Source organism: Capricornis sumatraensis, chromosome 2 (assembly GCF_032405125.1).
Source record: "Capricornis sumatraensis isolate serow.1 chromosome 2, serow.2, whole genome shotgun sequence".
NCBI classification, from domain to species: Eukaryota; Metazoa; Chordata; class Mammalia; order Artiodactyla; family Bovidae; genus Capricornis; species Capricornis sumatraensis.
In genome coordinates, this window is record NC_091070.1 from 35411602 (window position 1) to 35437658 (window position 26057).

The 26057-nt window shown below is 35.7% G+C and overlaps 2 protein-coding genes across 4 annotated transcripts in view; one reads left to right on the forward strand and one right to left on the reverse strand.

Annotated features, from left to right (window-relative positions):
• WDHD1 (WD repeat and HMG-box DNA binding protein 1) overlaps nucleotides 1–23232 on the forward strand; it is a 49347-nt gene extending 26115 nt beyond the window's left edge. The window contains exons 11-25 of the mRNA XM_068964855.1: nucleotides 165–349; nucleotides 1676–1860; nucleotides 4623–4864; nucleotides 6358–6495; nucleotides 8055–8211; nucleotides 11486–11600; nucleotides 12479–12610; nucleotides 14636–14853; nucleotides 14947–15065; nucleotides 15249–15305; nucleotides 17179–17222; nucleotides 17656–17826; nucleotides 18651–18781; nucleotides 21104–21242; nucleotides 23035–23232. Coding sequence (XP_068820956.1) covers nucleotides 165–349; nucleotides 1676–1860; nucleotides 4623–4864; nucleotides 6358–6495; nucleotides 8055–8211; nucleotides 11486–11600; nucleotides 12479–12610; nucleotides 14636–14853; nucleotides 14947–15065; nucleotides 15249–15305; nucleotides 17179–17222; nucleotides 17656–17826; nucleotides 18651–18781; nucleotides 21104–21242; nucleotides 23035–23232 — 2231 coding nt within the window. The remainder of the gene's footprint in view (nucleotides 1–164; nucleotides 350–1675; nucleotides 1861–4622; nucleotides 4865–6357; nucleotides 6496–8054; nucleotides 8212–11485; nucleotides 11601–12478; nucleotides 12611–14635; nucleotides 14854–14946; nucleotides 15066–15248; nucleotides 15306–17178; nucleotides 17223–17655; nucleotides 17827–18650; nucleotides 18782–21103; nucleotides 21243–23034) is intronic.
• LOC138073258 (craniofacial development protein 2-like) lies at nucleotides 10895–25672 on the reverse strand. Of its 3 annotated transcripts, XM_068964857.1 has the most exons (7): nucleotides 25659–25672; nucleotides 24925–25115; nucleotides 24603–24812; nucleotides 24267–24398; nucleotides 21034–21128; nucleotides 18540–18699; nucleotides 10895–11362 (listed from the first exon to the last, which is right to left on the reverse strand). In XM_068964857.1, exons 2-4 carry the CDS (start codon nucleotides 25010–25012, stop codon nucleotides 24298–24300), a joined length of 399 nt encoding a protein of 132 aa, XP_068820958.1. In that variant the 5' UTR covers nucleotides 25013–25115; nucleotides 25659–25672; the 3' UTR covers nucleotides 10895–11362; nucleotides 18540–18699; nucleotides 21034–21128; nucleotides 24267–24297. The 3 variants fall into 3 exon arrangements, with proteins under 3 accessions (XP_068820958.1, XP_068820957.1, XP_068820959.1); XM_068964856.1 differs by lacking the exon at nucleotides 25659–25672 and having other exon boundaries at nucleotides 24925–25439; XM_068964858.1 differs by lacking the exons at nucleotides 10895–11362; nucleotides 25659–25672 and adding an exon at nucleotides 14718–14807 and having other exon boundaries at nucleotides 24925–25439.
• Nucleotides 25673–26057: the final 385 nt, after the last annotated feature.

Consider the following 26057-nt stretch of genomic DNA (forward strand, 5'->3'; position numbering starts at 1 on the left):
ACCCTCTGACGTTTGAACTATTACCACAGATATTAACACAGTGAAAGAGGCAAATAGCATGTTAGTATTATTAAATATGATTGGACATGGTTAGTAGATTTCACAATACTTTTCCAAGATAGCTGGTATTTATGATTCTCTAATTATAATCCTTTGTTTTCTAGATGTTACAATGCTAAAAATTGGTTCTCATCTTTTCAAAGAAGAGGAAGATGATCAGGGAGGCAGCATTCATAATCTACCAGTTGTAGCATCCCAGAGGCCATTTTATGATGGTCCTATGCCGACTCCCCGGCAGAAGCCATTCCAGTCAGGTTCTACACCTGTGCATCTCACTCACAGATTCATGGTAAGCCGCTGGTCTGCATGTAACTTTAAAGTAGTTTTATCTCACTTTAACATTTTATCTCATTATAGTTAATTTTGTTTGGTAAAAAATATGTTTTAAAAACCTTCATTAACTGACTTGGAGCACTTTGGTTGCTTATAATTTTGTGGTTGGTTTATTTTATGGTTAACTAACAGTTTTAATCTTATTTCAATCTGATTTTTGAAAATTGGGTTAAATAAAATTCTGCTTCACAAAATGACATATAATGAACATAAGTAAATGTGACTGTATATCTTGCAGTTTCTCTTGACTGTGCTTCCAACTTTTATTTCTCATGTTAGTTTTATATAGAAGATTGTACAGATTCGAAAAGACTAGTTAGAAGGTGTTTTTTAGAAAGTATAAAATAGTATCAGAAGGTAATAAGTACTGTAAAAAATTGTCTGCCCCTTTTACCCATGCTACTGGAATTTTTGCTCCACAAGTGTAGAGATTTTTCTGTTTTGTTTATTGATAGCACTTAGAACAAGGTATGGCACAGTAGGCATTTAATAAATATTTATGGATAAACAACTACATTAACTTTTTGTCTTAAATTTAAGAGCTAAAAAAGTTTAATATGTTTATTTGTTGACTGCTTGAGTTTTTCCACTGAGGACTTGAACAGTTGTCCTATTTGAATGGTATGGTCCTGGCATAAATTTATAGATAAATATTAAAGGTGATGTTTTATTTAAAAAGAAAAACTTTTTATTGTCTCATCAGTCATCATCATCAAGTGATAGATCTTAATTTTTCTAATATTGTTAAGTACTTTATATTAATAGTTATATTTGTGGTAGAATAAAGGAAACACTAGGGCTTAGGGGGAGCCAGTAATGTACATGAGTGGAATACAGGTTTTCAAATGGTATCAATTTATGCTGCCTTATAATGTATATATTTATGCCATGACTATAAACCATTTGGTTGGGCCAAAAAAGTATGCAGTCATTTATATCCATATTTGTAAATAAACTTTTGAAATGTTTCCTTTGAGGAATTTAATGGTTCAACTGTTCAAAGGCCAATTGTAAAATATTTTTTATGAAAGTAATATACTTTAAAAATATTAAGTAAAATACTACATTTGCTAATAAATATGTGTGTACCTTCTCATGAGGAAAAGGATAATTAGTAATTGTTGCTCTGATGCTCAAGTATCTCCTGTTACCTGAAAGTGGTTGCTTCCATAACTTAATCCCTTATGCAGACTACATTATTTGTTAATTTTTAGTATTTTAGCCTGCTGATTCTAAGAACTTTAATCTTTCTCACTTGTATTTAACCTTAACATGTTTGTAGGTGTGGAACTCTATTGGAATTATTCGCTGCTATAATGATGAGCAAGACAATGCCATAGATGTGGAATTCCATGATACCTCTATGCACCATGCAACACACTTATTGAACACTTTTAACTACACAGTAGCAGATCTTTCCCATCAAGCTGTTTTGTTGGCATGTGAAAGCACTGATGAACTAGCAAGGTAAATTCAAGATTTTTAGGAGAACTTCATTACTGTTGAACTTTGAAATTCAGTACATAAAGTTGTAAGACAAAAAACAAAATTATAAATCTTTTGTAGTATGGAATTTCAGGTCGAAGAACTTAGTACAAATACAGTACACCTATAATACCTCAGAACATATGTCTGATTTTGCCTGATTGTCCCCTTCTTTCATAAGAATAATATACATATTAATTGTAAACAAGCAAGTTTAAGTAGTACAGAATTTTTAGAAAATGAAAATTGCCTGAAGAATTCTTCTCTCAAATATAATTACTCTTAACAATTAACATTTAGTCTAATTCTAGTTGAACAACTGCTGATCTGGGTTTTGTCACTGTAGATTAGATTTGCAACTTCTCTTTTAAAAAAGGGAGGAGGGAACACATTGAAAAATTTTATGAGTACTATTTATCATTTTGACTTTTTGACTTAATATACTTCAGACTTCTTAGATATGTTAGTAGGTAGGTAGGTGGGGTAGGTAGGTAGATATGGAGACAAGAAAATTAAGCTGGAAAAGCAATGGATGCAGAATCTGTATTTTTTTAAAAGAAGAAAGCATTTTATTCAGTTTTGTTATTTCAGCTTGCCCTCTCCTGTTAATTTTTTAAGCTGATCATGGTGCTTATTATACATTTGATCATAGATCTTACTAACTCCCAGGTTATTTGAAATTAAAATCCTTCTGACTGATACACTCCTTGCTGCTCAGTGTATGGTCCACAAACTACAGGCATGGTCACCTGGGAGCATGTTGAAAACAGAATCACAGACCCAACTCCATACCTTCTGAGTCAGAATCTGCATTTTAACAAGATCCTCAGGTGGAAGAGTATGCATTAAAGCCTGAGAAATACAAGATTGGGTCATTTTAATATTTTAATTGGTTTCCTAATTTATGCAATGTAAAATCAACTCAGTACTTGATTTTTGAATTAAATCAGTTTACTCAGTCACTGTTGACTTAGTGTCTAACTCAGAATATCTTACATAATTAGAACATTTATTTCCATGTGCAGTTTTTTTTAATTGAAATATAGTTGTTTTACAATATTATATTAGTTACTGCTATATAGAAAAGTGATTCAGTTATATATGCATTCTTTTTTATATTCTTTCCCATTATGGTTTATCACAGACTATTGAATATGGTTCCGTATGCTGTTCATTTGGGCCTCATTGTTCATCCAGCCCTATATATATACTAGTTTGCATCTGCTAACCCCAGACTCATAAGCCTCCCCGCTGCTCCCCCTGCAGTTCTTCCCTTGGCTCCATGTGCAATATTGATTTCAGATTGTTAGGATTGTTATGATTTCCTGATTGATGATTGTTCTTCTTTTTGTTTTCCTAGATATATTATTTCACAGTCTTGGACAATATTATCCTTTTGTTTTTAATTTTTTATTGAAGTATAGTTGATTACAATGCTGCATTACTTTCTGCTGTATAGCAGTGATTCAGTTGTACATATATATTCTTTTCCATTGTAGTTTATCACTGGATATTGACTATGGTTCCCTCTGCTATACAATAGGAACTTGTTTACCTATCCTATATATACATTAGTTTGCATCTGCTAATTACGAACTCCCAATCCTTTCCCCCCTCCCCACTTGGCCACCACAAGTCTGTTCTCTATGTCTGTGAGTCTATTTCTGTTTTGTAGATATGTTCATTTTCATCGGGGCTTCCCACTCCAGTATTGTTCCCTGGAGAATTCCATGGACAGAGGAGCCTGTTGGGCTACAGTCCATGGAGTCACAGAGTCAGACATGACTGAGTAACTGACCCCTCACCTCATTTCTGTCATATTTTAGATTCCATATATAAGTGATATCATATGGTATTTTGTCTTTTTCTGATTTACTTAGGTCAGTTTTTTTTGGCTGTGCCCACGTGGCTTGTGGCATCTTAGTTCCTCAATCTGGGATTGAACCCACACCCTTGGCAGTGAAAGCAAGGGGTCCTAACCACTGGACTGCCAGGGAATAATTCCCATTGCCCTTTATTTTAAATTTGAATTTAAAATTACTATTCAGGAAATCAGTATTGCCTCTGATTCTAAATACTATGACATCTACATTCTGAAGCTTGAGTTTCATAACAACTTACGTGTATATATAGATGGAAAAGTAAAAAGACTGGAAGCACAAATCAAATTGTTAGCAGTGGCTGGTAATCGCCCTGGTGTGATAATATTTAATTTTTTTCCTCTTTATTCTCCCATATTAAAGGTTTGTTTTTGTCTTTGGCAATGAGAGCACTCTTGCTGATCATTTTGATGCTTCCTTTCTTTTAAAAAATATAGTCATGATTTTTGTATGTGTGTGTAACCTTGGATCATGTTCTGCTGATTTTATCCTGGGTTTTTTTCCATTTAACATGTGAGCATTTTCCTGTATCTTTAAATATTCTTTAATAACATGACTGTGGAAAGTTTTAACATAGTACATTTTAAGGATATTTCATAATTACTTTCTTAAAGCTGTCTTGTTTATAAACGGTCATTTTTTTGGTATATTATATGGCATATAAAGATGCCAGTATTTGTGTATAATAGAAAAATAAACTTTTATTTTGTTATTGTTTATCAAAAATAAACTATTTGATTTTGTTCTATTTGTTATAATAGAAAAATAAACTATTTGACTTTGTTACTTGATTTTGAGTATCATTAGTTTTATATATATATACAATATCAAATGTGAAAGTTTGATTGTTTTTGTCTTGTTTAGCAAGCTTCACTGCCTGCACCTTAGTTCTTGGGATTCGAGCAAAGAATGGATAGTAGACATGCCTCCAAATGAAGATATTGAAGCCATATGTCTTGGTCAGGGATGGGCTGCTGCTGCCACTAGCTCCTTGCTTCTTCGCTTGTTTACCATTGGAGGTGTTCAAAAAGAAGTCTTCAGTCTCCCTGGGCCTATTGTGTCAATGGCTGGACATGGAGAACAGCTTGTCATTGTTTATCACAGAGGTAGATTTTTTCCCTAGTATTTTATATTCTTTTGTATTCTTCATATTCTATCTTCAGTACCCGTCATTGTGCTAAGACTTGTCTTAATAGGTTACTGATCTGGATTAATTTTATGACTCACAAGTCAAAAAATACAGTTTGAGAAACTATCCTGGGTTATTTCTTTAAGACCCATGGCTTTAGTACATCTCTGTGTTCATGACTTGTAAGTTAGTATCATCAACCCTACTCCCTTCTTGTATCTGCAGACTTACATATCCAATTGTCAACTTGAAATCTCTATGTAGAGTTTTGATATACACCTCAAACTTAACTTGGTCACAGTAAAGCCTCTGGGCTTTTTTTCCCCCACTGAACTTGCTTCTTCATTTTTTGATCTTGATAAATGGCGTACTACCAATATTCAAGGCAGAAATGTAAGAGTTATCTTTGATCCTTCTCTTCCCTCACACCCCTAGCATCACTTGTATCAGCAAAATCATATCATGTCAGTGCACACAACACATTCCACACCTCCACTAAAACCTCAGTCCAAATGAGACATCATCTCTTAGGTGTTACAATAACCTCCTAACTAGCTTTTCATCTTCAGTTCTTACTGGTAGTTTTTTAAAAACATAAATCCAGTCACTTCCCTCTCCTGCACAGATTCCTCTCATGATTTTCTGTTGCTTGTAGAATAAAACTCAAACTTGTTTTCACGGGTGGCAAAGTCCTACATGATCTGACCTTTGCCTGCCTCTTCAGCCTCATATCTTACTACGTTTTCTCTTGTCAGCGATTCTGGCCCTACTGACTGCTTTGTGTTCTTCGAAATCACCATGTTTGTTCCGTTAGGCCCTTTTTGTTAACTGTCCCCTATAGTGCTCCTCCTCTTACCATTTGTATGGCCAGCTCCAACTTGCAAACCATCTCTCAGTTTAAATTTCACTTTTTCCAAAGGTCACCTTTGTCCAGTCTAAAAGTAGCCACTCCGTGTGACCCTCTGTATCACATTAGTATTTTAATCCTCAGTGATGACCCTTAGTATTTTCTTTCTTTTTTAAATTGGTTTTTCCTCTCCTACCTGAATATGAATTTGATGAGAACACTGACGTTGTCTTATTTACATTACAGCCTCTACCCGGTACAAAGAAAGCTCTCTGTAAATACGTTTTGAGTATTTACAGTTATATTCTTGAGAATTACCACTTTTTGAATATTTACAGTTATATTCTTGAGAATTACCACTTATAAATCTCAATTCTTGAGAATTACCACGTACATTACCACTTTATGTAAAGTTTTACTTTATGTAACATACTGTTCTAATGCCTTATTGGTGCCTCAGATAAAAAGATTATCTATAAAAAGTACTGCTAATTAATCTAGGAGCTTATCACAAAATAACCTAAATTCACAGAAAATAATTTAGATTAATTGTTTTAACTATAATTTAGCATTATAGCTAAATAACCATTGATACCTGACTTATATTTACATTTTCTCACTAGGTACAGGATTTGATGGGGATCAGTGCCTTGGAGTTCAACTGCTAGAGCTAGGGAAAAAGAAAAAACAAATTTTGCATGGTGATCCTCTTCCTCTTACAAGGAAATCCTATCTTGTATGGGTTGGATTTTCAGCTGAAGGCAAGATAAATTTATTTATATTAAAGATATTTTTCAAGAAGAAAGTTGTTTCATTATTTTATTCCTAATTAATTTGTTTAAAGATAACTTGTCTATATTTTATGTTTAAATTACTTTATTTTAATATGTTAACAGAACTGAAAACTAGGATTTCCAGGCAAGGTAGCCACTGTTTTATGTACAAGATGTCCTCTTCTGATTAGAAAACTTACTAAGAGGGAAATAAATTTTTCTGAAAGTTTATTAGCTAGCAAAGAGGAGATACAAATACCTGTTCAAGTTGTGGCTTTTCTAGCAGAGTCTACGTGGAAATCAGGAATTTTCTATCGCTGCATTGTTCACTACAGTAACCACCAGCCAAACGTGGCTGCTGAGATCACTTGAAAAGTGGCTAATCTGAGTTGAGATGTGCTATAACTATAAAATACTTTTCCAGATTTGGAAGGCTTAGTATGAAAAAAAGGATGTAAAAAATTTCAGTAATTTTTTTTTCATTGATTACATGTTAAAATGATAGTATTGGATATTAGATTGAATAAAATATATTATTAAAATTGCCTTCACATTTATCCCCCTTTTCTCATGTGGCACTAAGAAATTAAAAATTATATTTGTGGCTCACATATTTCTACTGAACAGTGTCCTGTTGTAGACTCAGTGGGTTATGACAGATGTTTGAAGGACACTAAGGCATGCCTTATTTTAAGGCACCTGTCAACCCTGTCTTCTGGCTTAAATATTTCTATTCTTGATGATTCATCATTGGAAACTCCAGTTTGTTTTTCAAAATCCAACCATTTCTGAATGTGTTTTCTATTGAGATATTAGTCACTTATGCTTTAATAATGTGATCATTAATAACTTCCATTTTTATCGGTTTGGTTTTTTTCTTCCAATTACCTATCAGATCTAGACCCTGAGGAAACTGCTAGTAAGAGGGATGTGAAGTCTCAGATAAAGAAAAGGACAATTGGGAAATGTACCGTGCATTTCCTGAAATGGGGGCAGAGTAGGTGGGGAAACAGGGATGCTTACTTGTTCCCCAGGTAAGTTTAGGAAGAGAGCAGTGGGGAACTGTTGGGAACAGAACAGTGACGAGACCAGGAGAGAGGGGGAGGAAGAATAGTAAAGACACATTTCTCTATATCATCACCTTGCATCAGGTTCTGCTCGTTTTTCCAAGTCTCTCTTGACTAAGGAATCATCAGATTCAAGTTTTAACTTCTTTGCTGAAATTGGCTTTTTAAAAAACTGCTGTCTTCCAGCAGGTGGCATAGTTTTCACTGAATTCATCAGGTTTTTTTTTTTTTCCGCCCTCTTTAAGTCATATCACTTGCAGATTTTTTTTCCTTTTTGTTCAGTTAAGTCTTACTCTGTGGTTAATGAAATGTTACAGGAAATAATCTTGGATTATTTGCCCTTTTGGTTTTTTTGGAGGAGGTGTTTGTTTTTGTTTTGAATTGAAGATTAAATGATCAGTGTGTGTTTTTGAAAGAAAGGTTTATTTAACAAATACATAGCTATGATTCCAGGTGATTTGTTTTTCTGTTGGTATATAGGTACCCCATGTTATGTGGATTCAGAAGGCATTGTTCGAATGCTTAACAGAGGACTTGGTCATACATGGACTCCTGTATGTAACACAAGAGAACACTGTAAAGGAAAATCTGACCACTACTGGGTGGTTGGTATCCATGAAAATCCCCAGCAGCTGAGGTGAGCTGTTAGAAAATGCTTAGTTGACTCTTTTTAAAAGTACTTGGAAATTCTTTATATTGTGCCTATCCTGTCAACTTAGTTAATTTATTTGTTTTCCCTAGTCACTAAATTAAGAATTTCTTTATATTCACTTGAAGTTTTCAACCAATTGCTTGACTTAGAGCTTATTGATCCCTGATGGTCAGTGGTTAAGACTCAGAGCTCCCAGTGCAGGGAGCTAAGATCCTGCAAGCCAAGCCATACCACTCAGCCAAAAAAAGAAAGAGAGAGAAACTAAGTTTATTAGTGTGACTAGCGTCATTTCCCCCAGAGAGGGGGTTTCTGGGTAAATATGGCATTTCGTATTTTCTTACAGCCTTTTATTTTAAACTTTGATTTAGAATTGAGTATGTAATTTAGTTACTTTCTGAGGTTTTTGACTTAATTATTGTTATAAGGGATTCCCAGGTGGCTGAGTGGTAAAGAATCTGCGTGTAATACAGGAGACTTGGCTTTGATCCCTGGGATGGGAAAATCCGCTAGAGAAGGAAATGGCAACCTGTTCCAGTATTCTTGCCTGGGAAATCCCATGGACAGAGGAGCCTGGCGGGCTACAGTCCATGGGATTGAAAAAGAGTCAGATATAACTTAGTAACTAAACAACATTGTTGTAGGGAGTGGGCTAGCAGAAATTTAGTCCTTGACTGCAAGTGTAGAATTCTCAGTACATATTGTCTCTATATTCAGTATTGTGTTGAGTATTTACCTCTTTTTAATGCATTTGGACATAAAACTTTTTTCTGCAAGTTGTATTCATTTAACAAACATATGTTAAAAGTACTGACTGTATGTTCTGTGCCCCATGAAGATAAATAGGCCAGCTCCCTGGAAGGGTTGGCTGGTAAAATCATTATCTTCTCCTGAGTCTATGTTCTAAAAGAGTTAAATTGCCTCCAATGTGGAAAAGAGTCCCTTAAAACACAGAAGACAAGCGAACTCACTGACTTTTGGAAACTTAGTCTGGACATCGGCCCCAGTTTTCTCCAGGTTGATATTTTTCAACTGTTTAATATAAGAGAACAAATTTTTGACTTACTTGAAAAAGAATTGAAATAATTTTGTTCCTTGGTAAACTGGTTTATTTTGTCATATTTTATTCTTTACTTGAGTTAGCGACAGTTTCTAGGAAACATATTCATTGTAGGCAGAACCCATCAAGGCAGCAGTTAGTTGAGTTTGTTTTTTCCTCTTCTTCCATGAAAGAGATATCTAACAGAAAAGATCATTTTACTTCAAGTCTTTAAAGTTAAGAAAAGGATAAGAAATGTGAATTGGTGCTCTACTTTAATGTAAATGTGGTTTTAAAGAAACTGTTAGTAAAATCGTAATCAGTTTTTCTTTATGATAATGGCTTACTATGACTAAATCAATAAAGTATTAAAGTTGTAAAATGTTTTTAAACAAGAGTCTGTCACTTTGTAGAGAAAAGAGTGTTAAGGCAATTAAGATTATTTCCAATGTTCCTCCTAATTTTGTTAATGTACATTATATATTTATGTAGTTGGACTTGTTCTTTCTGAATGCAAATATTCTGTCTTCCATTTTGCACAACTAAAATGGTTTTGTGTATGGGTGCATAATAGAATTGCTACAAGAGATTTGCAGACACTAAATATTCACATTGTCACCTGATACTGTGTGGTGAAAACCACTGATTTATATGAAATTATGAAAGGAGGAAGAATAAAGAAAATGAGATTTATGCTTAAAAAAATTGGAACTCTAAAAACATGTTTGTTTTTATTGTATAGTCACAAAAAGAAGAAAAAGGAGTATTTAAATCTTACAGGGAAGGGGGAAACTATGTAATTTGAAAAATATTCCTGGGTATTGCTACTTATTGATTTTTTTAACTACTCTAATGGATATTTGATAATATTAGAAGATATTTATGAAAAGAATTTAAACCCAAAGCCCTAATTTTTGCTTAGTATTTTCCTTTAAGAAAGTCATCACTCAAAGTCCTGATTAAAAGGCTGTATTATAAATGGATGCCTTTTGCTAAGAATGGAACAAGGTACTAGTTTTTTAAATACCTTCATGAGCATTAGAAAATTTGTGTATGGTACTTAGAGTATGCAATTATGTTTTTCTTATAATTTGGAGTACATACATTAAAAGAGTATTCTACATATATAAATCACTGTGATGAATGAATATTTTTTCATTCATAAATTACGTAAGTACTCATCCTGATGGGCATGTATAAGTGCTTTACATATCGAGTCAGAAAAGTCCTTGCCAACTGAACTTATGTGCCAATTAACACATAAGGCATAGCAGAGCAGATAGATATACATTATAACCTTTTTACAATGATAGTGCATTTTCTGCTTCACTGTCACTAATATCTAATAATAAATACTTAACCTGTATTGGACATTTCATCATCTTTTTCTCTTATATGACACTTTCTACCAATAGTTACCAAGTATTTCCAAACTGAAGAATGAAAGTAAATATGCTTTATCACCTTTTTATCTTTAGGGTAATCTGTTTTATCATATGGATCCTGTGATAAGTATTTATGCCACAGTTTGTATATTTTGAAAGTGGGCATTTTGCTAAGGAAAATCTGAAAGGAGCTGATTTCATTTAGTGATTGTTCACGTAGTAAAGCTGATGTGGGAAGGGATTTTTGCAGTAATTGAAATATGTAGAGGGATAGTTTTTATAGTTAATCAGGCCTGAAGTATTTTTTTGTTTGTTTATTATAATATTTATTTATTTATTTCGTGGTGTCGTGTCAACTCTTACTTGTGGCACCTGTGATCTTCAGACTTCTTTGCATTATGCAGGATTAGTGGCAGCATGTGGGGTCTAATTCCCTCGCCAGGGATTGAATCCATGCATTGGGAGCACAGAGTCTTAGCCACTGGACCACCAGTTGTTCAGTCACTCAGTTGTGTCCAACTCTTTGCAACCCCGTGGACTGCAGCACGTCAGCCTTTCCTGTCCTTCACCATCTCCTTAAGCTTGGAGCTTGCTCAAACTCATGTCCATTGGAGTCGGTGATGCCATCCAACCATTTCATCCTGTTATCCCCTTCTCCTCCTCCCTTCAGTCTTTCCCAGCATCAGGGTCTTTTCCAGTGAAGTCCCCTAAAGTACTTTTTTAAAAGAGAAATTTGGAATGTTATTCCAAGTTACAAACTTTTGGAAAATTTATCATGTAACAGTTTTTATGATATTTTAAAAAAGTTTTTATTGTGAGACTCTTTCTTTTCTAACAGGTGTATTCCTTGCAAAGGTTCTCGATTTCCTCCCACCCTTCCACGCCCTGCTGTAGCTGTTTTGTCCTTTAAGCTTCCTTACTGTCAGACTGCCACAGAGAAGGGACAGATGGAGGTATGCACAATGCTTATCTTGACACTCAATTTGATGATACCTGCCTATAACACAGGCATTTAAAATTACTCTGATGACTTTTGTTCTGTATTCCTTACTTTATAATTAAATAATAGCAGTAGCTGGGAGGGAGGAGGTCTTGTGAACCCCAGGGTACCCAGTTGCCATCTCTGCTTCCAGGGACTTTGTCTAAGAGGTAAATGGGTATGACCATTAGGGCCTCACTAGGTAAGGCACTCACTGTCAGGCTTGGACAAGTTGTTGAGAGGATGTGCCTCCTGGAATTTTGTACCCTAGGCACCAGGCTTGCCTAAGTTTAGTTCTAGCCCTGTGTCATTGATATCTTGTAATTAGTAATTCTAAACAAGAAACAAATCAGCTTATACAAATCTAGTTTAACAAGTTCTCTGATCATTAACCGTGATAACTAAGAATCTTTAAAATGGTCTGCAGTTGACCCTTGAAGAACATGGGCTTGAACTGTGGGGGTCCATTTATACATGGGTTTTTTCAGTAGTAAATATGACAGTACTACATGATCCAAGGTTGGTTGAATCTGAGGATACTGAACCTCTGATTATGGAGCAACAGCATATAAGGAGGGCTCACTATAAATTACGTGCAGATTTTCACCTACACAGAGGGTAGGTGCTTTTGCCTGCTACATTGTTCAAGAGTCACTGTATTCCATCCCCTGTTTTTAAGTATAGAAGATAAAATCAAACCATAGTATTATACAATTTGAATTGCAAAGTAAGCTGTAGAAAGGAATGTTTCAGAAAATATCTTATTCAGAAACTGCTATCATATGATAAATGTTTAACTCTTGCCTGATAGTCAGCTGATAGTTGACCTAAGCCGTTGTTCCACTTTTGCAGGAACTGTATTGGCGTTCAGTTATATTTCACAACCATCTTGATTATTTAGCAAAAAATGGTTATGAATATGAAGAGAGCACTAAAAATCAAGCAACAAAAGAACAACAGGAACTTTTACTAAAAATGCTTGCGGTGAGTAAAATAAATACAGTGGGGGAAAATTTTTCTCTAGGATGAATTTCTTAATGGTATGTAAATTAGCAGTTTTCACAACCTAGAATTCTTAAGCTGTATCTGGTGGTATTGGCATTTTTCTCCCTTAAAAATACCAGTTTCCCAGTTGATGTTGCATTTAAATATTTAAGGTACTACCTCAGAACACAGGAAGAAATAAACTGTTTTGGTGCTGACTCCGTTTTTATTTTTGCCCCCTGGTCTGTACTGTAACAGGCCCTGTAGGCAGTTTGGATGCTTGTTCATAAAGTTTGAGAACTAGCTCCAGCTCCTGCTCCTATCATATGCAACAGATAAAGTTTGAGTGTCGACTTTCAGATCTCCAAGGCTGAATGAGCAGTCGTAAGAACTTTGATCAGGCTTTTAGAATGCCTGTCTTTTGTTGTCCTCTTAGGCAACTCTGTGTGGTAAAAGTTTGTAGCCAGTGACCAGGTTTGGTGCCCTGGATATTTAAATACATTTATCTTTAAAGATAAAAGAACTTTTGGAAAGATAAAGTTCTTAAGTTTGTGTTCTCGTTCTAGGTTGGTTTATGAGGAGGAATATAATGTAATTTCTTCCCTGTTCTTCTTGTATTAGACTGTAAGCACCTTGGGGGCCATGACCATGTCTCGTTCTCTGCCATTTACTGGGCACGGACAGTGTCTAATACACAGTAGACCTCAGTATTTCCTCAGAGAGTAAGTGGCCCAGACTTTTGGTTTCATTTTAAGGTTGAGAAAAAAAGTTCTGAGGGAAAAGTGATATCTAAGTCCATAGAACTGGTTGTAACTTCAGTCTCCAAAAGGTGGTATTCACCACCATCACCTCTATGTAACACTGCCTTGAGTTTAGTATTAAAGAAGTTTAATTAGTTTACTGTAGAGAAAGTTTTGTTCCATTTGCAAAGTCCCATTTGTATACCAACATGAACTAGTAACCTTTTTATTTCCTACTACACAGGTAAGGAAACCTGATTGAGTTACTCATGCTTTAGTCCTAGAGGAGCTTTTACCCTGGAGTACAGTGTTCCTCAGCAGGGTGGTCCTAGCACTCTGTTAGTTCTTTAGTATTCCTGTCCACTGGCAGATGCCCATAGTTCCACCTAGTTACTAGGGAACTATACTACTTTCATTTCCAAATGCCTCCTGAGGCAGCGTACCACCCATACTGAGAGGTACTATTTATAGATAAGTGATTCTGGAAAACTTGAGAAGGGTGTGCAAGTAAATACCTAAAGCGTCTGTGCTGATGAATCAGATTTGACATGTCTAAGTAACAAATAATACTTCCTTGAGTTGTGAGACTTTTAGTTGTCTTCAAAGTATTCATTTTTCTCATGTTGTAAATAGGTCAGTTATCTCACTTTGAGTTGTCAAAATTTATACCAGAAGAAAGTCCATGTTCTGTGAGAGATGATAAATGAGTGTTCTTCATTTTATATTGCAAGTATAAAAAATATAGCAAGAAAAAGGAGGTTGCTTGCTAATTTAGAAATTGTATAACTGTTTCTAGTAGGTAGAGATCATAGACAATCATATTTAGAAAGCTAATGGGTAAATCTACTTGCCCACAAATTCACTTAGTAGCTTTTGTGTGCCACTTCTGGACAAAGTAATAACAAATAAATCATTTACATTCTATTATTTGTTTCAAATTTGCTACCCTGTTTGGTGACTGCCGATGGTAGAATGGGCGGGAAACCATTTTTAAATTTTAAATAAATCCCTTACTCTTCTTGCAATTTATAACTTGAAATGTTATGTCATATTTCATTATTGATTGTAAAAGTCACTTAGGAAAAAATGCTGCCAATTAAACTGACTCACCATCAATTGTAAGATGCTTCCAACTTCAAGAGATATTAAAATGTGTAAAAATATGCATCTTAAAATCAGAGATACAGTCTCAAGAAAACTGTTTGTTCTTCCAGGAGTATCTGTCTTTTATTTTTCAAAAAGTTTTACTTAACATAATTTGATCTACCCGCCCTTTTCCTTTTAGCTTTCCTGTAAACTGGAGCGGGAATTTCGTTGTGTGGAACTTGCTGGTCTAATGACTCAGAATGCTGTGAATTTAGCCATTAAGTATGCTTCTCGTTCTCGGAGATTAATATTGGCCCAAAGACTTAGTGAACTGGCTGCAGAGAAGGCAGCAGAGTTGGCAGCCACCCAGGCTGAGGAAGAAGAAGAAGAGGATTTCAGGAAAAAGTTGAATGCTGGGTAAGAAATACTCAGTTGTTTGAGTTTTACCATCCTGCCATATTGACCTGGTCTTTTCACTGCTCTTTATTGAATAATATTGCTCTTTTTTAGTTATAGTAATACTTCTACAGAGTGGAGTCAGCCAAGGCTCAGAAATCAAGTTGAAGAAGATACGGAGGATAGTGGAGAAGCTGATAATACAGAAGAAAGACCAGAAATACACAAACACGGTAAAATACATTTTTAAGGCAGTTTAAAGATGAGAAGTGTCATGTGTGTGACTTCCCTCATTTTACTTGGCTAAGGGAAATTGAATACCCATACGTTTTCAAGGTGTCTTTTTGTCCTATTGTTGATTACAGAAGATTCCTTTATATTCCCATTTACACTATATTGTTTTAATTATTCTATAGGAGAGAGCCCATTTTTCAAAAGTGCAGATTCCTCTGATATGCTAGCTCTTAAGTCAGGTAAGACGTTTTTGATTTTGTAAATATCAAGGAAATTTTGAAGTAGTCCTTAAACTGCTACATCTACTCAGATACCCCTTACTCTTCAGGGCCTGTTTTGTTGTAATTGTTATTTTTAATCAGAAATGTTTGTGAAACTGTGTTCATTTAACAGATACTTACTAAATGCCTATTGTGTGTCAGGTATTTGACTAGAGGGAAGATACAGAAGTGAAGTGGATATGCATATTTGATCCCTGCATAAACTTTATACCAGTTGGCTTTTAAAAGTATATACATACATTATTCTGATTTTGAAAATATACTTTTACATGTGTACAGATTATTAAAAGAGCATATAACAGATGACTGTAATCTAGTCGGTGGCGGGAGATAGTTGGGACCCCAAGGAGGGCCTCATGGAATGTTTAAAGCAGAGATCTCAAGGAGGAATGAGGTAGCCAGGCAGAAGAGAATCATGTGGGCTTAAGGAACAGCATGTATGAAGTTTAAAGAGTGGTTCATATAAGGCAGAGAGCAAAGAGAAATTGGTGCTGGATGGTTTTGGAGCGGTGAACAGGAACCTAACCATGCAGATCCATGTAGGCCATGGTAAGGATTTTGGTCTTTATTTTGGGGTTGCCGGGAGGCTGTTGCAGGTTTTAATCAGGAGCATATATTCCCAAGTGAGATTGATAGTGACCTAGACTGGGGTGGTGGTGATTGTTGAAGAAAGGGAGGAATTGAAGAGACATTTCCGAGGATAACGTAAAGGGTATGGAAGTTCAGGGTGTGGAGAATGGCTGTCAGTTTCTGGCTTGAGTACTTGAGTGAGTGATGGTGCCATTTACTGAGTCAGGAATAGGGAAATGTATCTTTAGATAGGAGGATGATGAAATTACTGTGGGCTGTTTGGGCCAAGAGCTCAGGAAAGTAGTATCTCTGGGATGCAGATACAGAAGTTAAGATTGTTGACATGAGTATAACAAGTTAAACCACAGGTATGTGTAAGTGAGCACTGGGGAGGATCAAAGTGAGGAGAAAAATGAGCTTAGGCTTAGGGAATCCCCAGCATTTAAACATCAGGTAGAGGAAGAAAAGAAAGTGAGAACAGGGAGGAAGGAGGTAAGCCAGGGAATGCATTATCTCAGAAGTCAATGGGGAGATACTTTCAAAAAGAAAGGAACCCTCAGCTGTGTGGAATGCTGTTGAGAGGTTAAATAAGGTGTTGGCTGAAAAAGATAACACCAGTTTGGGCTACATAGAGTTTATTGAGTTCTTAGAAAGAATAGATCCTGCAGGGTGGTAGGGCTGGAAGCCATGTTTTGGTTGGAGGAGCATATGAATAGTGAGGGAATGGGAATAGCTGTATAGACAGCTCTTAAGAAATTTGGCTGCTTAGGGGATGTGAGAGAAAATTATATGAGGGGTGAGGGTTGTGTGTGGCAGAGAATGTGTTTGTTTTCTGTGTTTCTTTAAGTTAGGAAACTTAAGAAACCAATAAAGAAGGAAAAGTCAAAGCTGATGCATGTAGCCATTGATCCAGTTTCTTGAAAAGCGGGAGGGGTGGAATCTAGAGCACTTGTAAAGGAATTATTAACTAGCTAAAATAAGGCACCATTCTTCCTTGGTAATGTGAGAATAGAGTAGATCTCTACATACTGTATTTGTGTTAATATATTGCATAGTGGCAACTTGGGTTAGCTCTGATCATCTAATAGCTTTTATTTCATCTTAACAGTAGGAAGGAGGTCGCATATAGTTATTAGTAGTTTTAAAGTTGCAAAGTACAGTATTTTCATATAATACAGATTAAAATATTCATTATTATTGTAGAAGTCAAAAGTCTTCTCAGTTTTATGACTATTAAGTGAGGGTTTCTTTCTTATGAAAGGTGCAGTTATCTCTAGCAGCCAAGGACGAATAAACCCCTTCAAGGTAAACTCTTTCCAGTGATGTTTTCTATTACTTAAATACATTTCCATACAGAGAGATATTTCCAAACTACCAGATGACCCTCCCCAGACTTAGAGGCATTAAAGACTGCAGCAGATTTAATTTTAAAATATTTAAGTAAGTAAATATTTTAAAATAAAAATGAAAGCAGCACTAGTTCACACTTGGACCAAGAATTTTATTTTCTACTTATCTTCTAAGAACCTACAGTTATGAAAGGTACTCCCTATTTTTCTTGGGGATGTGGTATTTGGGAATATGTGCATCAGTCTTAATTTGGATTCAACCAAATGTATTCAGTTCTAAAGGTTAGACTACAATATAAACTTAATAGAAATTTAAAGGAAAAACAAATCTCTTGGGTTTTTTTCCTTCTTTAAGCTTTATGAAATGCTAATACTAGTTTGCTCTTTAGGTATCAGGCAGTTCCAAAGAGCCAGCCATTTCAGTGAATTCAGGACGTTCAGCTAATATTTTAGACAGTATGAACAAATCATCCAAGAAATCTACTGCATTTAATCGAGCTATAGATGATGAAAAGTCTCCAGTTATAAAGCCCTTGATTCCAAAGCCAAAGTCTAAGCAGGTATGATTTCAACTGCCTCCATCTACAGTAAACAGCTCGTGGTCTGTTTGTCTTACTTTAGTTTTGTTCACTCTTTCAGGTATGAGACAGGAGGCCCCGGTTGTTTATAACTGATAGTGTAGTGAGAGCAGTGGTTCTCAATTCTAGTTTTGCTTTGGAATGACTTTTTAAAAATATTAATACTTTAAATCATATTATACAGCTGCCAGATATTTAAGAAAGTATTAAAAATGCTCCCAATTACACCAAGCCAGTGATTTTTGTAAGAGATGTGTATTAGCATTTATTTAGAAGAGACTCAGAGAGCCCCACTCATTCCTGCCTCCTGGTCCTCATGACCTTGTGCAGCCCCTCCCCTCAAGTGTGATGGGATTATCCAGTAACTGTGACAATGATGAGATGTCACTTCCATAATTGTATTACTATTAATATATAGACCCAGGACAGGGACTCAGGCATCTGTCTGTATTCTTTTCGTTTCCCAGATAGTTCTGATGCCTGTCCTTGTTTAATGACAGTTAGCTTAGTAGCTGGCCCTAATCTTTCCTGTTCTGTATTCTCAGTTTTCTTCCCAGATTTTGTCCTAATTTTGGTAATTTAATCCCAGATTTGTCATCAGTAAAATAGGTAAACTCATTTGAGGTATAGTTTTTTGGAAGTTTTGTATGCATGTGTATAAACATTTACTTTTAACAGAAAACTTTAAGACTTACATGTTAGTGTAAGAATTCTAAATAATAATAGATATTTTTCCACATTTTTCCAAATTTGCTCGTAAAATATAGATAGATTTTGTTGCAGTATTCACATGTTTGTTTTCACAGGCATCTGCAGCATCCTTTTTCCAGAAAAGAACTTCCCAAGCTGACAGGACTGAGGAAGTAAAAGAAGAAAATCCTAAAAATTCATCATCTGAAACCCCAGCTGTGTGTCCTCAAAACACTGAAAACCAAAGGTCAGTACATAGAGAAATTTAGTATTCTCAAGATGCAGTATTCCAATAAAAGGCACATAGAAGTAGCAATACAAAACTGTGTGACTCTGTTATTCATTAATATAAATAATACATTGGCATAGGTAGTGGGCATTCTGAAATCATGTAATTTTAGGGAAGCCACAAATATTGATTAGTATCTATTTACATTACTTATTAAAGTATGCTTTGATAAACTATCTGTGTTTTAAATTGTGGACACATTTTACTGAGATACTATATTTTTTAATTAGTTCATTTTTTCATTTGTTTGTTTTTAAATAATATAGTTACATGGGAGAAACACAGTCACAGATACAAAAAGATGTGTGGTGAAGAGTAAATCTTTTTTCTATCCACTCAGTTCCCTGTGCACAAATACTCACTGCACAATTTCTTCTATAGCCTTCTTGAATTATTCTATGCATTTTTTTTAGTTTACAGAAATGATAATATGCACATTGTTCTGTGCCTTATTTTTTTCACTTAAGAGCAGGTTTTGCAGATCATTCCTTTTTACTACATGAAGAGTTTCGTTAATCTTTTTACATTCATTGAATGGCTGTACCATAATTTATTTAGTTCTCTGAAAGTGGACAAAAAGTCATTGCTGGTCTTTTGCTGGTACAAATAGTAGTACAATTAATAATTTTATATGAATATTATGTACATATAGCTGTAAGATGGATTCCTGTATGGTTCAAGCTAATGTACACTTACAGTTTTGAAAGATACTGCAAAATTGCTCTGCATGGATGTTTGTATCCCCCAGCAATTTGAGTCCCTGTTTGTCCACCAACTCATTATGTTACCAAATTTCTTGATCTCTTGTATGCTCAATTTATTTGAAATACATCAGCTATACTGAAAAAGTCACCATTTCATTTCTTAAAATTTATTTCTTTTTGGCTGCACTGGGTCTTTGTTGTGGTCCACGGGCTTCTCGTTGCAGTGGCTTCTCTTGTTGCAGTGGGCTCTAGAGCGTGTGGGCTGTAGCCGTTGCAGTGGGTGGGCTCAGTAGTTGCAGTTGTCCGGCAGCATGTGGAATCTTCCCTGAGCAGGGATTGAATCTGAATCCCCTGTACTGATAGGAGGATTCTTAACCACTGGACCACCAGAAAAGTCTCACCATTTCATTTTTAACTTTATGTATCTCATGTAACCGGTATCTCATGTTCAGTTGCTCAGTCATGTCCAACTCTTTGCAGCCCCACGGACTGCAGCACTCCAGGCCTCCCTCTCCATCGCCAACTCCCAGAGTTTACTCAGACTCATGTCCGTTGAGTCGGTGATGCCATCAACCATCTCCTCCTCTGTCATCCCCTTCTCCTGCCTTCAGTCTTTCTCAGCATCAGGGTCTTTTCAAATGAGTCAGTTCTTTGCATCAGGTGGCCAAAGTATTGGAGCTTCAGCTTCAGCATCAGTCCTTCCAATGAATATTCAGGGCTGATTTCCTTTAAGATTGACTGGTTGGATCTCCTTACAGTCCAAGGGACTCTCAAGAGTCTTCTCCAACACCACAGTTGAAAAGCATCAATTCTTTGGTGCTCAGCTTTCTTTATAGTCCAACTCTTACATCTCATATTAACCAATTTAATTTGAGGGGGTAGCTGTAGTTTTTATTTTTTTTATTTTGTCCTAAATTTAATTTAGCTATTAAACAGTGAAATTTTTATTTAAGAAGATTAATTTTTTTATACTTTCAACAGCCTATACAGAAGAAAAGTGATCAGTAAATGTTAAATATTTGCATTAAATCTTCAGGTGTGACCTAAAAAACAGTTTGTGTCAGAACTGAAATCTGGTAACATTGACGTTTATGCTGTGTCCATGCTTTACATAATGGTAGAAAAACTGACCTAGGCTCCCAGGTCAGCTGTGCTAGCAGGAGAAAGGAGCTTGAGAGAAATCATGAAGATTTCAAATAGCTGGTTTAGGGAATGGAGAAAGGCTACCAAGAATTCATGGGAGGGTTTTATTGGACTAGAGGGGCTAAGGAAGATTGGAGACCTTGAGCATGTCTCATTAAGGAGTTCACAGGTGCTGTGCTTGGAAAATATAAATGTGAATAATCCCTTTGAATTGATCTTACAAAGGATTTCTTTCAACTCATTATTCCTTCAGTCTTTAGGCAGTTTTAAGTAATATGTAATTATGAATATTAACAAGTATAATTAATTGTGTCTGTCTTACATTATATATAGGTATGCAAAGACTAATGGTTAATTACTCACCTGAAAAATCGTAAAACACTCCAGAACTGTCTTAAGTATAAAATTTTTTTTTTCTTAATTGCTATTTTAGGCCTAAGACCGGGTTCCAGATGTGGCTGGAAGAAAACAGAAGTAATATTTTGTCTGACAATCCTGACTTTTCAGATGAAGCAGACATAATAAAAGAAGGAATGGTTCGATTTAAAGTACTGTCAACTGAAGAAAGGAAGGTAAGAATAATTGTACTGAGATTGAGACTTTGGTGAATTCCTGGCTTTTAAAAATTCTTATAGAAAATGCTTTTTTTCTGTGTTTTAAAATTGAATACACTCAACCTCTTGGTGGAGAGGAGATTCAACAAGCAAAATGTCAGTTTTGACATCTAGATCTATATAATAATTATTTAGTGTTGATGGTTAATTTTTTGGCAGATATACTACCTACATCTGTATAAGTTTCTGCATATTGTAAGTTAGGGGAATAGCCCAAGAAAAAGTACATTGCTTTTAAGTCACAATCAAATAAAATTAGTAAGGAAAACTGAAATTAATTCACATTTTTGGACAACTGCTTTAGAGTCCTTGTAAGCAGAATTTCTTAAAATACTATTTACTTACACATTGAATACTAAATGAGAATACTGCTTTGTGAGGAAACAATCCGTGTTCTGTTCTAGCCTTTCATGTGGAAATTAGGACAGGTGACTTGTACCTATCGCTTCTTAGGTCATTCTCTGCCACGTAGAAAAAGGCTAGGAGCGGCTTTCTTTTACAAGGGGAAGGAATGTGTATGTTGTATCAAATCTCAGACTTACCTTCCCCAGGGATGACAAGGGTGCAGCAATGGGTACCTTGTGACATAGATATTTTACCTTGATAAACTGGTTTTACAAAATAAATGTATTGCAAAATGACGAAACTAGAAACTAGTCTAACCACCTCTCACCTTCTTTAGAATCTCATTAGCATCTTTGTGTTTCTCATTTTTTGTGAGCATTTATAAAAGGATAAAAATTCTAAAGTATTAAATAAAATGGCATCTGAATGAATAAGACCATAAGCTGAAACTGTCAGCTTATGCAGGAAAAGAGGAAGAGACGTGGCAAAACTTGTGGTCGTGTTTTTGAATACTTAAAATGTAATCAGTATTTTTAGCGTAAACCTTAAACATTTCTTAAATCCAGTCTGTTAACGTGAAAAATTCTACAGGTCACATGTACCCTTTTCAGTAATAATGACTGGGAAGGAAAATAAAGTAGGAGGAGGAGGAACTGTTAGAGATTAAAAGAGGTTTAAGAAATAAATGAGTGAACCCTGTTAGGTTCTCGCTTACTGAATAGAAACCAATCCCAAAAGAACATATACCGTATGTAATTGTGATATGACAAAGTGATGGGGTGAAGATCAGAGTACTGATTGCCAGGGGATGGGGCCTGGGAGTGGAATAGGGCAGGGCAGCATGAGGGATACTCATGCTTGTGGAACTGTTCTATATCCTGAATGTGGTGATAAATACACAGCCTACAGTAGAATTACACACATACACACACAAGAGAGTTGAAATAAAAAGAAGGTTTTATCGATGTCAATATCCTAGCTGTAATAGTACAGTATAGTTTTGCAAGATGCAACCATTGAGGGAAACTGAGTAAAGGGGACACGGGGGCTTTCTGTATTATTTCCTCAACTGCATGGAATCTCTATCTCTAATCTCAAAATAAAAGGTTTCTTTTTTAAACAGTACCTGTAGTTATAGTGTTTTGCTCTTAATATGGTTAAATACAAGCAGAGTTTAGATTGAAATATTATAGTTAGAATGTAAATTTTTTAATGTACCCTGCAATTAAATAATAAGCAATTTATTTTTTTTTTAAATGAGAACCCTTAATGATTAGCTTCACAATTCAAGTGCTAATTATGCTGCTTTATGGCATAATGTTTCCTGTAAAAGTAAAGAAATCATTTCCTTCCTATTAATTTGTTATTTCCTAAAAATCTTTTCTCTTCGAAAATTTTTACAAAGGCATGGGCTGCCAAGGCCAAAGGAGGAACTGCAAGTGATGGAGCTGAAGAAAAGAAGCGAAAACGTGTGGTCGATGAAAGTCAGGAAACTGAAAACCAGGAAGAAAAAATGAAGAATTTGAATTTACCTAAAAAGCAAAAACCTTTAGATCTTTCTACAAATCAGAAACTGTCAGCTTTTGCTTTTAAGCAGGAATAGAGTAAGGAGGTAAATTTAGAACTTAGGAAAGTAATGGATCTTTGGTGAATCTAGACCTTTAAAAAAATCTGTAGGAAACTTTTTAAGTATTTTTGAAAGAGTTTAAAGATTGCTGTTTGTCTTTATAAGATAATCCAGTAACTATATTGGTGTAAGTAGCGGGGCATCTGTAAAAACTATCATCTCTGCAGATTGCTCTGCCCCCAAATGGAGGGCCATTCAGAAGCACGACCATGGCCACTGACTGGAGGCCACTGTCATGTCCCATTGGAAGCTGGATTGATTTTGTTTCTTACCTTCAAAATCATCAAAGCCAAGGTCTTAAAACCTCTGAGCATTGAAGCACCTTCTAGAGTGTTCCTTGTTTGGTAAATATCACATATTGGCAAGTGCTACGAAAGTCCTCTTCCAAAGTGTGTTACTATAGATTGCTCTTATGTCTATACTGGACCCAGGGGACCATATTTTTTTTCATATGGGCCCTAAACATGTAAATAATTTTGTAGATGAGACCTTTGTTTTGGAAATTTCTTCATATATTACTTTTATCTGTTTGTATTGCCTGTTTTCTTAAAAATAAAACTTACATTTTCATATTTAGCTTAATACTGTCTTCACATTGTATTTCCATGAAATGGAAGTGTTTCTAGAAAATATATTTTATGTTTATTACCATAATTTTCACTACCCCCATCTTGTTTTTGTTGTTGTTCAGTCGGTAAGTCACGTCTGACTCTGCGACCCCATGAACTGTAGCCTACCAGGTTCCTCCATCCATGGGATTTTTCAGGCAAGAATACTGGAGTGGGTTGCCATTTCCTTCTCCAGGAGATCTTCCCGACCCAGGGATTGAAACCCGGTCTCCCACATTGTAGGCAGATGCTTTACTGTCTGAGCCACCAGGGAAGCTCATTTGTAAGTGTTACAAACCCCCATCCATAGTACTTCAGGCACTCTGTTTACCAAATCGAATCCCTTGAATCTGTTTATCACCTCCACTGTATAAATCATAAGGGATTTGATTTAGGTCATACCTGAATAGCCTAATGGTTTCCCCTACTTTCTTCAATTTGAGCCTGAATTTTGCAGTGAGGCGCTCACGATCTGAGCCATAGTCAGCTCCAGGTCTTGTTTTTGCTGACTGTGTAGAGCTTCTCCATCTTTGGCTGCACAGAATATGAAAGAAAGTGAAAGTGTTAGTCGCTCAGTCATGTCTGACTTTTTGCAACCCCATGGACTGTATAGCCCACCAAGCTTCTCTGTCCATGGAATTCTCCAGGCCAGAGTGGATTGCCATTTCCTTCTCCAGGGGATCTTGCCAACCCAGGGAGTTTAGCCCAGGTCTCCCACATTGCAGACAGATTCTTTACCATCTGAGCCACCTAATTTCAGTATTGACCATCTGATGATATCTGTGTAGAGTCGTCTCTTGGGTTGTTGGAAAAGAGTGTTTGCTATGACCAGCGTGTTCTCTTGGCAAAACTCTGTTAGCCTTTGCTGTGCTTCATTTTGTACTCCAAGGCCAAACTTGCCTGTTACTCCGGGTATCTCTTGATTTCCTACTTTTGCATTCCTCTCCCCTATGATGAAAAGGACATGTATTTTTGGTGTTAGTTCTAGAAGGTCTTGTAGGTTTTCATACAACTGGTCAACTTCAGCTTCTTTGGACAGCTTCTGACCTGGGGAGCTTACCTTCTGGTGTCACATCTTTTTGTCTTTTCATACTGTCGATGACGTTCTTGTGGCAAGAATACTGCCATTTCCTCCTCCAGTGGACCATGTTTTGTCAGAACTTTTCACTATCACCTGTCCATCTTGGGTAGCCCTGTACAGCATGGCTCATAGCTTCATTGAATTACGCAAGCCCCTCCTTCACCCTCATCCTGTTACACATTAAACACACAGAGGTATTGAAGATACTATTTTGATAATATTGAAGCTCAGCATATGTTCCTGGTAAACTACTCTGGTTATCAGCATCAGCAGTGCTTTATTGAGCAAATCTTTGAAGCCTTGATAAGAGAGTAATTGAAGAGTGAGAAAGTGTTTAACTCCTCTTTTGTTTTGAACAAACAAGATTAAATTAAGTAGTTCATACATTTTTTTGGTTAGTATTCTAAGCAGAGCTTAATACAAATGAGCCACTTTATGAGGGACAGTACAGGGGTACTCTGGGGTAGGAAGATAGTAATAAAATCAAGTGATTGAAAATTGAAGGTAGTTTTAGGTTGGAAGGGACAAAATATGTTGAAATTTTAGATGTATAGTGGCCAAAGGATATTCCTTGTCTCATGATTAAGATTGGGAAAGCATTTCTGATTTTTTATATAGGAGCTTGTATTGAGAGGCATTGTAACACAGGTTAGGAGCACAGATTTCAAAGCCATACAGACTACCTGAGTTCAAAGGCTCACTGTAATACCTACCAGCTAAAAAGCCTTGGGCAAGTCGTAGCCTTTGTCCATTCACCTGTAAAATGGTTATATTAATAATATGTAATTTAAAGGTTGCTAAGAGAATTAAATGAGGTAAAAGCACTTACCTGGCACATTGTAGTGTTTTATATACTTATCAGCTATTGTTACTATGTTGTTGGCTAGTTAATCTGGCTTTGTCATTAAGTTTGATTCTGAATTAATTATGAATTAATGTTGGTTTCCAGATCCTGAAGTAAAAAAATTTTTATATTACTTTGGAAGCATGCTCATAGATAGGTATTTTGTTTTTACTTCTCCAGCTTGCTTATCACAGTGTATAATTCTTAAGGATATTATATACTTGAGTGTTATATTTCAAATTCTTGAGTTTTATATTTCAAATCCATA

Excerpts from the sequence above, each read along its gene's own strand:
- LOC138073258 (XM_068964857.1), bottom strand. The coding sequence starts at position 25,012 with ATGGTCCACTGGAGGAGGAAATGGCAGTATTCTTGCCACAAGAACGTC. Across the intron at positions 24,813-24,924 it reads AAAAGATGTGACACCAGAAG|GGGAGAGGAATGCAAAAGTA; the intron begins GTAAGCTCCCCA and ends TTTTCATCATAG. Across the intron at positions 24,399-24,602 it reads GAAATTAGGTGGCTCAGATG|CCAAAGATGGAGAAGCTCTA; the intron begins GTAAAGAATCTG and ends TATTCTGTGCAG.